Source organism: Alternaria infectoria (genome assembly GCF_024043175.1).
Source record: "Alternaria infectoria strain BMP 0036 chromosome Unknown scaffold_7, whole genome shotgun sequence".
Lineage (NCBI taxonomy): Eukaryota > Fungi > Ascomycota > Dothideomycetes > Pleosporales > Pleosporaceae > Alternaria > Alternaria infectoria.
In genome coordinates this window covers 404,450-417,540 of record NW_026250696.1, presented here as the reverse complement: position 1 = coordinate 417,540, position 13,091 = coordinate 404,450, and the positions used below count along the sequence as shown (strand labels likewise).

At 52.1% G+C, this 13,091-nt stretch overlaps 5 protein-coding genes across 5 annotated transcripts; 4 read left to right on the top strand and 1 right to left on the bottom strand.

Annotated features, from left to right (window-relative positions):
• Nucleotides 1-13: 13 nt before the first annotated feature.
• J4E92_005020 (uncharacterized protein) lies at nucleotides 14-2,607 on the top strand (the record flags this gene model as incomplete). Its single annotated transcript, XM_051496404.1, has 5 exons — nucleotides 14-309; nucleotides 366-1,231; nucleotides 1,283-1,433; nucleotides 1,493-1,907; nucleotides 1,960-2,607. The coding sequence occupies 5 exons, from the start codon at nucleotides 14-16 to the stop codon at nucleotides 2,605-2,607; spliced, it is 2,376 nt and encodes a 791-aa protein (XP_051353124.1).
• A 484-nt stretch (nucleotides 2,608-3,091) lies between these two features.
• Nucleotides 3,092-3,742, top strand: J4E92_005019 (uncharacterized protein; the record flags this gene model as incomplete). The annotated part of the gene is made up of 2 exons (XM_051496403.1): nucleotides 3,092-3,260; nucleotides 3,330-3,742. The coding sequence occupies 2 exons, from the start codon at nucleotides 3,092-3,094 to the stop codon at nucleotides 3,740-3,742; spliced, it is 582 nt and encodes a 193-aa protein (XP_051353123.1).
• Nucleotides 3,743-5,249: 1,507 nt separating this feature from the next.
• Nucleotides 5,250-6,704, top strand: J4E92_005018 (uncharacterized protein; the record flags this gene model as incomplete). Its single annotated transcript, XM_051496402.1, has 1 exon — nucleotides 5,250-6,704. One exon carries the CDS (start codon nucleotides 5,250-5,252, stop codon nucleotides 6,702-6,704), a length of 1,455 nt encoding a protein of 484 aa, XP_051353122.1.
• A 133-nt stretch (nucleotides 6,705-6,837) lies between these two features.
• On the bottom strand, nucleotides 6,838-8,286 carry J4E92_005017 (uncharacterized protein; the record flags this gene model as incomplete). The annotated part of the gene is made up of 4 exons (XM_051496401.1): nucleotides 6,838-6,918; nucleotides 6,975-7,530; nucleotides 7,623-7,927; nucleotides 7,978-8,286. 4 exons carry the CDS (start codon nucleotides 8,284-8,286, stop codon nucleotides 6,838-6,840), a joined length of 1,251 nt encoding a protein of 416 aa, XP_051353121.1.
• Nucleotides 8,287-9,648: 1,362 nt separating this feature from the next.
• On the top strand, nucleotides 9,649-12,422 carry J4E92_005016 (uncharacterized protein; the record flags this gene model as incomplete). Its single annotated transcript, XM_051496400.1, has 5 exons — nucleotides 9,649-10,458; nucleotides 11,891-11,937; nucleotides 11,993-12,175; nucleotides 12,228-12,300; nucleotides 12,411-12,422. 5 exons carry the CDS (start codon nucleotides 9,649-9,651, stop codon nucleotides 12,420-12,422), a joined length of 1,125 nt encoding a protein of 374 aa, XP_051353120.1.
• Between the last annotated feature and the right edge of the window lie 669 nt (nucleotides 12,423-13,091).

Below are 13,091 nucleotides of genomic sequence, written 5' to 3'. Positions count from 1 at the left end.
CAATTCAGCCAAAATGGGGAGCTCAACCGAGTTGGCCCCAGCGTATGTCGATAGCGTCATGGCACCCGATACGGATGCCCACCCCAATGTCACCAACGGCAGTGGCGGTGCGTTTAATGAACCACTGGTCCTGGACTTTGCAACCATGCAAGATGCTTCTGATTCAAATGCAAGGAGTGCCCCTCTTTCACCCGTCACTAGACCGGCTGATCCCGAACGAAGAGAAAGTTGGCTTTCGGATGACGAGACTGCTCCCGCTCCACAGATAGACTTTACAAGAAAGGATATCCATATCCCTTCCCGCACCAGGTACTCCCCTCTTCTCCCCCTTCGTTCGTTCGTTCCTTTTACTCATCCCCAAATAGTTCCAGCACCCCTCAGGCCAACAAGAAGCGCATATCATTGCAACGGCGACTGAGTGCAGAGCCATCTTCGCCTAACAACGGACGTGTAACACCAGACATGCAACAGACGCGTACCCGAAGTATGTCACGCACATCTAGTGCCGTGCCACAAAACATACTGTCCTCACGAATCCCCATGAACGAACAGCCGACCACGATACGAAGCTCAGCCGACTCAGTCATATCATATGAGTCCACCGCCCCGTCTTTCGCAACGCGACAACTGGGTCCTCTCCAGCAAAAAGCAGATATCATCGAGGACGGAGACCGGCTATCGCCATTACTGGAAGATGACCCCCAGTCATTCGATCTTGTCTGCGGACCCATCGAGAACTCACGATCACAATATTCTCTCGAGACCAGATCAGAGCAACTCTTTTCGAGAGAGCATCTAAAGGCCATCTTTGCCGACACTGCATCGCTACTACGGTTTACGTCATTCCTGAGCATCGCCCGGCCCAACTCGCTTCCTACTCTCATCTACTACCTCGACGCACTGAAAGCGCTACGAGCCATCAGCTATGCCAACGCCGTCGCAGAAGCCCTGGAACCCATTCAGGGCTTGGACTTCACCGAGACTCCAGCGCGGAGGACCATGAACGCAGTGTTGGAGGAAAAGGCCAATCGGGCCTTTGACGTCCTGGTCCGTGACGATCTTCCGGCTTTCATCACCCACGTCTTCATTCAAGTGGTTAGCGTGAGCATTGCGAAACGCGTAACAGGAAATTTACCTCCGATGCTTCGTGAGGCTAGCGAGGGTCTGGCCGAAGTCTTCTGCCTGACAGACCCATCTAGGACTGATAACCCGATCATCTTTGCGTCGGAAGGTTAGTTTACCGTTGCGCCTTGAAACTGACCGTTGGTTAACGTGAAACTAGAATTTCACCGCACGACTCAGTACGGCGTTGGGTATGCCATCGGTCGCAACTGTCGCTTTCTCCAAGGCCCGAAGACGAATCGGGCCAGTGTTGAGCGCTTTGGCACAGCGGCCCGCGAAGGCAAAGACCACAGCGAGGTGTTCCTGAACTAGTAAGTGCCGAGGTCACTCTTGCGACTTCATTGGTGAGCATTTGTTGACTTCAACACAGTCGCCGTGATGGATCGCCATTTATGAACCTTTTGATGATTGCGCCTCTTCTTGATTCGCGGGGAACTCTACGATACTTTATTGGCGCGCAAATCGACATCTCTGGTCTCGTAAAGGACAGCACCGATCTCGAGGCTTTCCGGCGCATGCTCGATGAAGAGGAGGGCCAGAAAGAGAAGGAGCCTCAGAAAGATGAATTCCAGGCGCTCAGTGAGATGTTCAATAACACCGAGTTGGACACCGTGCGCAAGTACGGCGGCAACATGCATAGAGAACATCTGGAAGAACAGGACGATGCGAGCATGCAGCACAAACCCAGACTGCTGATCCAGGACCAATCGACCTTTGACGTTGACAGGGCTGAGAAGCCAGCGATCAACAAGGCAGACGGCAGGCTGTCTGGCCCATACAAACACGTAAGTGGCTGCCGTTTCTACGTGACAATGCGAGGAGACTGACATAATTTAGTACCTCGTTGTGCGCCCGGCGCCTTCCCTGCGTATTCTCTTCACATCCCCATCTCTCCGTGTCCCCGGCATTCTCCAGTCGCGTTTCCTCGATCGCATCGGCGGAAGTAACCGGGTCCGAGACTCTCTCAGCGATGCGCTTGCAGATGGGTCGCGTGGTGTCACAGCGAAGATTCGCTGGCTGCCGCACGCCGTATCAGACCTCGAAGACTCTTACGAAGAGGGCCGACCCAGGTGGATACACTGCACTCCGCTGCTCGGACAGAACGGGTCTGTGGGCGTCTGGATGGTGGTCCTCGTTGACGAGAAGGAGCACTCTGCGCCGCATCGCAGATTCCGCCAAGCACCGCCTATACCCAACGACATCCGCGGCAACAGCTTAACGGGAGACAGGCGACCCTACCAGACTCCTCGATTCGATGAGTACGGCAACGATACCAGCAGCCAGCGTACCCCCTCACGTGGGGCGTCTCCTTATGCGAACGGCAATGGCGTATCCCGTCATTACGACAACTTGCGCAACCCCTCGACTCCGACGCGAGCGCAAAGCCCAATGACCTATGATCAGCGTGGCATCCGATCAGGCGCGTCGTCGGTCAAAGACTATGTCAACGGGGCACAGGCTAGTGTTGATTCTTTCCGCATCTAGCACTGCTGATTCCCTTTCAGGAAGAGGAAGAGGCAGCGTTGGGAACGGCAACACCGGTTCGCATGGAGATAAGAGACGGCGCAACAAGAATATACTGAGAGAGATACCTCATGAAGAGTGTTGAGCCTGAGAACGAGATGGTCGCATATGAAAAGAAGATGAAGGATATATAGACCGGGTGGTCGGGCTGTACTGCGCTGTTGTTCATCTGCTCTATACCCATTCTGTAAACGTAACTTAAGCATAGCATCGATAGCGGCGTTAATTTTCATATGTCCATAATTCTTAATATATATCACAAACAAGATCAAAATAATGGGCAAGTGATAGGGCGCATTTGCGCAAGAGCAGGCCAGCGAGTGTAAGCGAGTCTTCGCCGCGGGAGTGCCGCCATGCATCATCCCTCCAACACCTCGCGTCAACAACGACCCCACCACCACCCCCGACGTGTCGCTTCGTGCCCAAACACACCCCATCTCCCACCATGGCGACAGTACGACCAATGCGCCCAACCGACCTCCTTCGAGTATCTCAATGCAACCTCGACCACCTCACAGAAACATACAACATCGGTTTCTACCTCGAGTACCTGACAAAATGGCCCGAGCTATGCCAGATAATAGAAGGCATGGACGGCGAGATTGAAGGCTACAGTAAGACACCAGACAACTCTTATTCCTTCTACATGTGAAGATGCGCAACATCCACTAACACCCCCCAAGTCCTAGGCAAACTCGAATCCTCGCCCTTCGACCCCCCGATAAAACCCTACAAGCCCTCCACAACCGGCGTCCAATACCCCAACTACCTCCCCTACCACGGCCACATCACCGCCCTCACCGTCGCCCCCTCCGCGCGCCGCCTCGGCTACGCAACCGCGCTGTCATCTGCGCTCGAACAATCGTCCGATGCGGCCAACGCGTGGTTTGTGGATTTGTTTGTGCGCCGGAGCAATGAGATTGCCAAGGAGTTGTATCGCAAGATGGGGTATAGTGTGTACAGGGTTGTCAAGGATTATTATAATGATGGCGAGGATGCGTTGGATATGCGGAAGAGTTGTAGTAGGGATGAGAAGGGGGAGTGTGTTAGAAAGGATGGGGAGGAGTGGGAGGTGGGGGCTGAGGATGTTTGGTGAGGGCGTGAGAGATGATGGGCTATATTTTTTGAAGCGCGCGAAGGGTGGTGCGGGACGGGAGGAAGGATGCTGTATATACCCCGGTGCTGTGGAATTGAACGGCGAATGAGGCATGGCGGATGCATTGACATTAGTTACGGGGTAGATGATGTGAGTGAGATGGGCATACATCAATTGCAGCTGCTGACAAAACCCCAGTCCGAAAAACCGTGAGAGCATAGTCTCAACGAAGCATAACATCGATTGTTAGCGTAAGAATGGGAAGCTTCCGCTCCTGTCCATCAGAACCCTCTCGACATAATCCTCTCCAAAGCCTACAACATACCCTTTCAGCAAGCCTACTCACATGCTTTCCCGCTCACTCACCAATCCACCACAGCCAAACTCTTCAACCTCCCAATCGCAAACCCAGACTCCACCTCTCCTCACTAACCTCCTCCATCCGCCGCAGCCCCACCCTCTCGGAACAGTCATTCCGATTCCAAAACTCACACTGGAAGTAACGTGCCACAACCGCGGAGCGCATCGGTTATACGGGATCTCGACAGCCGGGATGCAACCGTCAGCGTCAAACGAAATTACCGTTCCCGCGAATACGAGTCTTGGGGTCGACGAGAAAAACGGAAAGGTGATTGCGTTTGCAGGGCCGCTGGCAGTGCGGTGTTGGGTTCGCGATGCACGTTTCCGTCACAAGACGCTTTTGGATGTGTAACCTCGGATGGAGGTACAACCCAAGGACTGGTTGGTCCGTGTTGAGTGAGCCAGCATATCGTATATGTGGTGGTATGATGACGACGGGCATCGGCGGTGAGCGGTATAGTAAAGATACTGGTTGTGGGAGTTGTCGGGAGAGAGTGAGGGCAAGAAGTTGATCTCCGATGACAGTAACATTTCAGGCATTTTGGCACTTCCTCATTGCAATATTATATCTAATCAAATGAAGGATGAACCTATTTTGAATATGTTCTTTACAGCGGCTGGCACTGAAGAGAGATGGAACGCGACAAGAGCGCTGAATGCTATTGTAGTCCGTAATCGTGTATCTAGGTGGCTACATTACATCAACACACAACAGAAGAGTAGAAGCAGCGCAACGTATGCGCCCATTGCTCTATTTGCACTCGTCTCAGGACAATATCTATTCGAAATAGTCGGTCGTATGCCACTTATCTTTACTGGCTTATTGAGACAATAGCAATCTTTTCCCTCTCACTTCATACCTATTGTGCGGCGCAAGTAGATGCCTGGCGCCTAGCGTTATTCCCATGAACTTCTTACCTTCAACCCGCCAGTACCCACACCGCCGAGACTCTGGTGGGTATAAGATCTCAGAGTCAGAGCAGCTGCCATCCTTCTACCCTCATCCTTCTACCCTCAACTTGCATTCTACTACCCTAAACCTTCTACCTTCAACCTTCATCCTACTACCTTCTACCTTCTACCTTCTACCTCACGCCTCACACATTGCCGCCAACTTCCACTCCACCCACTCTACCACCAATCGCTGATGCCTCGTATTCACATTAAAATGAGTTTCAGCATCAACTTCTCGCCCGGCGCTTGGCAAGACCCTCCCCTCCTCCAACATCCATTCATCGAGAACATCCGCGAAGCTGCGTGGAAGTACCGCCTCCAGTCCGCCGCACACTTCAACGTCCCCATCGACGTATGCCAAGCGACTCACACCTCAAACCCAGATCGATTCGCCAATATCGATGGAGACTTCCAACTCTGCGTGGGCTTCTACAACTTCGGTACCGACCCCATCTTCGCCGTCTGTCGCCCGAAGATCGCGAAGCGTGGACGCGAAAAGGGAAAGGTCATGAAGGGAGCGGTGCAGGTATGGTCGAGGAACAAGTTCGTACCGCTTGTGCGTTTCTTCGAGGCTGAGTTCCCCCCGATTGCTGGACCAGCGTCCGACGAGATCATGTACCAGTGGTGGCATGCCAACGGCCAATCCTTCAATTGGACCGGACTTCCCACGGAGGTCAAAGAGCGAATCCTTATGTTCTGCATGCATCAGTCTCCTCCACTACCTATACAGAAGAAGTCCAGGGGCCGCGTCCGCCATGTCAAACAAGGCGCACCTGAGGTAGTCGGTCAGCTGGGAAGATGGGCGTCTCTCCTCACTGTCTCGCACCAAGTTCGTGCGATCAGCTTGCGTCTGTGCTTCTCGGGAAGCAGCGACTTGGAGTTCAGCAACGGCTTGTGCATCGTCGCCGAGAGCTACTTTAGCTTCAAGCGCACCATCCGCCGACTAGGAGAGCATCGTCAGTTGACCAAAGCGAACAGTCTTCCATCCGACGAGAAGGCCAGAGAGTTGGAAACACTGTACAAGACGTTCCCCAAGATCTACCCGCAATTGGACCGATTCGCTACTTTCAGTCATGGAATCCACAAGATCTACCTACAATTGTCTTTCATTCACGCGCTGTGCTTCTTCAAGGTTACTGCTGGATCGTTCGCACAGCACTTGAAGCCACATGACACAAGCTACGAAGTCTTTGAGAGGCTTCCTCACTTGAATGAGGTGATCTTCAGGCTACCGGATGCAAGTGGATATCTAGAGGATGATCTAAGACAGCGACCGGTCAGCATCTTCTATGGAGAACCATTCAACTGTCCGCGTACTCTTCATCGGCTCATCTATGAGAGCGCTGCCGATGTATTAGCCCCATACGATGTCGTCAAATTCCATGGATTCATGGATGAGGATGAGCAGATCAGGTTCCTGAAGTTCCGCGATGCTGCAAAGAAAGAGCTGAAGATTACTACTGAGGAGCTTGGACAGCTATACAAAGAAGATATGGGTGGAGTAGAGCTGGAGGAGGCTGTTGTTCCTGGCCTTGAGAAGAAAGAGAAGGGTGAAGAGGTGCGAGAAGTCATCCCAGACGACTTCTGGCCCCCGAAATGTCGATGTGAAATATCGTGCCGGGAGGTACTCCATCCCAGCTCTATCTGAGGGCGAGTGTTGTGAAGGATATCATATGACCGGCCTAGCCCCATTATGTGGAATGAAGTTCGTCTTCATCCTGAGTTTACTCAACATCTTTATCCAAAACTTCTTTTCGTCTACTAGCGAGGCGACTACATGTCTACCACTTCGTGTTTAAAGCCTTATCATGTAGCATCCGGCTGATGAACATGAAAGCTGATCCGATGAGGAGCGCGGCACCCTGTCGCCGGTTAGTGACTCCATCGGCCATATGCCTATACTTAGAAAGCAGCTTACCGAAAACACAATCAACCATCGATATCCATCCTTTGTGTCGTGATCCGTGATGAGTGCGCCCCCAACAGGCGTACCAACAAGACTCGCTATAGCGATAACGCTGTAAAAAGCTCCAATGCGCGCTCCCAACTTGTCGTCAGGTGTGATGTGGCCGATTATCGAGGGCGGGAGAGCAGTGACATTGCTAGTCAAAAAGCCGTATACGCAGACGAAGAAAATGAGAGTAGCCATGGAGTTGCCAAGAAGCCATAGGAAGAGACAAAGACAGCCAGAGATGAGGGTAATGGGCCAGAGTAGGTTCAACCTGCCAAGTCGGTCTCCTATGAAGCCTCCAAAAGTTGCGCCGATAATGCTGGAGCCGTTCAGCATGCACAAGAAGTAGTCGCTAACTTTGTTACCAGGGTAAACTGAGTTAGCATATGGCTTAAGATAATACGCCGGGATCCAAAGGCCTAGTATAGCAAGCCACGTTCCAATGCATAGTACGGCATAGCGTGTGTCGAGGAATCCTTTGAAGTCGATAAGCGAGCCGAGCCCTTTGCGATCCGGTTTGCCACTGGGCTTGCTTGTAGAGATACGTAAAGCAACTAAGTAGCAAACACTGAGACAGTTAGCTGATAGAAGACTGATGCGGCGGCTGTGACATACGCTATCTTGACAGCAGCCAGGCGTAGCGAGTTTGGGAAGCCCAATCTGGGCAGTAGTTGATCGAACATTAGCGGAAAGCCAATTCCGCCCAGTGCCGACCCTGTAGATACTAACCCCATAGCCAAGGCACGTCGCTCTTTGAAGTGCTGGCCAACTACCGTGACTGCTGGCTGCACACCGAAAGCAATGGTAAAGCCCATCAGCAAGCCTTGCGTCATCAGAACCAACCAAAATTGTCCAGGGTGTATGAACGACAGTATGATGAGGGCCAGCACAGTGCCAGCGCCTGAGCCAAGGTAGAGGTTCTGACTATGGCGTTAGTCTTCATCAAGGAGTGACGGGGACGAGTACTAACCGTAACACCATATCGATCACAAAGAGCACCGGAAAGAGCAGCCAGTAAGTTCATGAGCGCCATTTGAACCGTCCCAATGAATGCGATAGTCGATGGCGGCGTCTCTTTCAGAAAGTCGCTGCTATAGTAGTTCTGGAAGAAACCAAAGCTGTTCATAACCCCAAAGGAGGCGTAGTACACCAGTATGGAGCCGAATACCGTGAGCCATGCCGCACGCCCACCCTCGCGCACCTGTAGCTTACACGATTCGGTATCCGTACTGCTTTCGGTGTCGTGGCGTCCAAGTGTGTCTATGGTCTTTCCGGTCATTGCGTAGACGTTGAGAATGACGGGCTCAAGGTAAAGATAGAGGTTGATCTGCATTCTTCACCGGTCCTTCGTCCAGCACTATATATAGGCTTCGTTACCCTCCCACACAATTCATCAACATAACGAGGTCTATTGGGAGCCGAGCTTGCCAGGTCATAAGAGTACGTCGGAAGGGAAGTACCGTTTACGTTCGCCGTTCTACCCATAGCCCCAGTATACGCTCTTTCTGTTGGCTTGGTATGTACGTGATCGTCATAAATCGTGTCGGAAATGTGGGTTTGTGAACCTTGAACCCATGAAAAGGTTGGCATGATCGTCATGAAGCCAAACGCTGTCACTATCGACGGGTCGGTGATCGATTTGAGCATGGCTGTTGGCGGCGTAGCAAGAGAACTGGTGGGTACGTACAGCTCGGATGTAGCCTGAGACGTTACGTGCGGAGTGTCTTCAGGCCCACTGGATATGACGCCTTCAACGACAGTAGACATGTCATTTCGGCTGCGGTATGCCTCTGGCAAATACGACTCCAATGAACATGTTAGCCGCTTTGTGCTACACATGACGGAATGCTATTGGGCTACCTGAGGCACAGCTCCACATGTGTATTGACTGATGATGCCCAGAAAGCCGGTTGTTCCTGACAAATAAGTAAGCTGGCAAGGTCAAGATATCGTGCATCTGGCATGGTGGTCGCGAAGTTCCATTCCTGTACGTCGTTCATGAGCAACACGCCAAACCCGTGTCTTCCGTTCAGTTGCACAAAAAGGTCAGATGTAAAATTCCCCTTAGTGTGAGAACTTGGTCGACACTGTTATCAGCGGTCTCTTTCGCCGAAGTTTATCAATGAGAAAACCCGGCCAGATTGGGACATTGGGAGGTTATTGTTCTGTCGCAAGCCAAACTTTGATCGTTATCCGGCCAGGTTGTTGGTATGCAGAAAGGTTTCAACGGAATCGTGGAGTGTTTCCATAACGGCTCTGAAGAACAAGTTTTGCTGAGTCGACATGCTTCAGCGTTCCCAAGGATCTCGTAGCCTCCAGGGCTTCCACCACTGCAGACAGTACGCGACTTCTGAATCGTCAAGAACGGCCGCCTGTTGAATAGTATCAAAGACGAAAGGTATGATTGCGAGTAATTTGGGCAGTTATTTTGGTCTCTCCAAAGGTCGTCGACGTTGTACATGCGGAGGGCGGGCTGTGAGTCCGGATGGAATCAGGGGACGAAGGTGCGATGGCTCACGGGTCGGGCACGGAAATAACAACTAGCGTGGCGCTAGTACGGAAGTACAGCAAACCAGCCGTGCCTGCCCAGGTGCCGACATCACTATCGCATCTTACGAAAGCTGGCACGGTACATACCAGGATGACCGATATCAAAGAGCCCGAGATCACGATGCCTGCTTGGTTCGAAGAAAACCCTTCACACGACCATATCCCTCCCGAGACCCAGCGCCTTCTCGAAACGTGGAGTGGAATCCCATCAGATGACGTACTCGATCATGTTGTCCAACTTCGTGAGAAAGCCTGGAAGGTCCATCCATATCCTTGTATTGGGCAGTTTCGGTTTCTCGACCCCAGTTTTTCCGAGCTCCCGGACGAGCGCAAAGAGATCGTGGAACGCCTACAAAAAGGTCAAAAGCTGCTAGATATGGCTTGCTGCGTTGGCCAGACCATTCGTTTGCTTGCGAACGATGGAGCACCGACTGAAAATCTATACGGTTGCGACCTACAGCCGGACTTCATCGACCTGGGCTATGAGTTGTTTCGGGATCGAGAGAAGCTCAAGACGAGATTCATGACAGCGGATATCTTCGACCCTCAGTCAGCGCTCACGAATATCCAAGGTCAGATGGATATGGTGTATGCAGGGTCATTCTTCCATCTGTGGGGATACGAGAAACAAGTCCAAGTCTCCAAAGCCGTGGTCGCGTTACTGTGCCCGCGACCAGGCTCGATGATACTCGGTCGACAGGTCGGAGCCACCGAGCCCCTCGAGAAGGAAGGTCCTACAGGCACGATGTATCGACATAATGTGGAGAGCTTTCAAAAGATGTGGAACGAGATAGGCAATGATCTCGGTATCAACTTCACCGTGGATGCCAAGCTCAAGCCGCTGGGTAGGGACCACCAGAAATTCCATCTGGACGACAGTACAAGGCGGCTGTGGTTTGTCGTACGCCGTGGATAGCGCGCTTCATCTCTGTACACCGTCCAAAGAAAATGTTAGACACCAATTATCAATACAACACCTAAAAGTCTACATCGTCTTGGGATGTTACCAGATCTCGTCGTTGTATTGATGTAGATTACAGCGCACTTGTTCAGTCTCTCCCTCGCATATCTCATTGCTTTTTGGACTGTTCACGAGAATACTCAAACCGAAGTTTTCTGTGCCTTCCCGTGTAACGCAGTCAGTACGTCCGTCTCGGTCCGTACCTGAACAGGCATAGAGGTTCAGTTATACGAAGTGTCTGGCCCGCATCTTCTGGTGCAAAGCCGTGCAAATAGCGTGGAGTCAGGAAGTCAGATCAGATCTGTATGCATCTTAGCGAAGAGCTCTAATGCAAAGTTCTGCACCAAGTGGACATTGTCGCTATTTTTGCGCAGCAGCACTAACATATTCGCTCAACGCAGTTCAATTTTGCCGGGATGCGTAGGGATAAAGGGTCCAACTACGGCAGCCCTGTCCGCACTTTTACTTTAAGCCTAATTCCCCATACTTTTCGATATTTCGCCTTCAATCTCGAGAAGGTTGCTGATTGGCCAATTCACTCTCGGACCGTAACATCGGGAAAGCCACCTGCCTGGCTGCAGGAAGAAGTGCAAACTTCTGCTCGGTAGACATCAGTCGATCAACATCTGCCGGCGGGCGACGGTCACGTTCTCGTGTTCATTTATAGCGGTGGCAGGAATGTACGCGTTCTAGCCCACCTTGTCTGAGCCAGAACACCGAGGCAGGCAAGGGGTCTGTGGTTCATCTATCCAAATGAAATGCGAGATGCAATACTCAGCTCAGCCGCTTCGTTAGTGGGAAAATGTTGCAGTCGCAGGTATGGATAGTGTCTATAAGACACGAACGTTCAGCATCAATCCCGGTACCAACTCATCCCCCCAAAGTCAACTTTTAGCCAAGGCCAGAAACGACATTATGAAGTTTTCCATAGGTTTGGCGGTAGCGCTCACTGCGAGTGTAGGAGCGTCTAGTCGCATAAAGAGGCAGTTTGGATATCCTGATGGTATGAATTCGTTTCGCATGACGCCAAAGCAGTCTAACAACATCATTAGTGGAAGACTGTGGATTGGACGCGTTTGAAGGGCATACGTCTGAAGCGGCACTCTTCTGTAGCAACATCCTCCGTTCGGGAACCGCAACTTCCACCATAACCAGTGGCGTCACCACCACCACTACTACCACTCGAAAGACCACGGTAACTGTACGGCCAACACCTACTTCTACTCCGACGCCCAGTGCCACCCCTAAGCCAACGCCATCGTCTACGCCAAGGCCTACATCGTCGTCAACTCCAACACCGTCTTCGTCTTCAACTCCAAAGCCTTCTTCATCTTCAACACCCAAGCCATCATCTTCGCCCACTCCTATACAGCCTTCTTCCACGATCGTATCCTCAACGCTCGTCTCGAGCCCATCTCCGTACGTCCCTATAGCCCACAATCTCGCACACTGTAAATAGCTAACATCTCCACAGCACGCCCACAGGCACACCAAGCTGCGGCATTGTAGCATACGTCAAGACCACGCCAGCCTACTACTTCGAGTCCAGCGGTACGAAGAACACGTTCCAAGCCTGTAGCGCGCTCTGCAAGGCCGATAGCAAGTGCCTGAGTTTTGGCTACGGTGAAGCCAACTGCATGCTTTTCGACGTTACTGCGTAAGTCCAACTCCTGTGCGTAGTCCCAACCTCTTGCTGACTGTATTCGTAGTATCGACAACACCAACTACAATCCCATGAGCCCGTACACATTCTACGATGCCGCATGCCCCGCAGAGCTACCGGTACGTAAGCGTCAACTGGACATCTCGCTTGGTTTGCCAGGGGGCATCCACATCTCGCTTGGCCTCGGCAGCGGCGAGATATCCTCTGCATGCTCGTGCTTCATTACCAGGGGCCCAGCTAGTACGACAGTCACAAGGACAGTTTCCAGCGCGGTTGTCAGGACGAGCACTGTGACCAGCACTATTACGAGAACGAGGGTCCCAGGTGCTGAGTGAACTAGACCACGGGAAGGAAGGACGGGCTGTTGACGAAAAGACTGAGATAGTGTTGCATATTTACTTTATTGTTCATCGCGTGTCCCCTTCCTGTTTAGATTGTCAGGTCCAACGTACTCTCTGAACTCAACATGTCTCCACGGGCTTCTGGCTTGAATGCCTTTCCACCATCCACGAGATACATGCGTGCTACCATCTCACGGACGGTGCTGCAGCTGCATGGCCGCGCATCAACTGCCTTGATGGTATTGTTGGACATCGCATGGTCCAGGACATCATGATCTGCGAACCATTGGTCTTGTTCCAAATATGCTGCATGTCCCTCGTCTTCCTGACGATAGCCCTGTGCATGCTGGCTGGAAGCAGCTTCGTTGCGTATGTCATGTCACGGCGGTCTTCGGGTCGTAGGCGCCGGCGCGCTCGACGTGATGATTGTCCTGCTACGCGACATGTCTGGGATTTTTCATGGAATGACCGTTCATATTAAGACTATCGCGCGGGGAATGTGGTTGACATTGGAGGGCTGGAGATCGAGGAAGGCATTGGCGAAAGCGAATAGACCAAGTCTCTGTAGC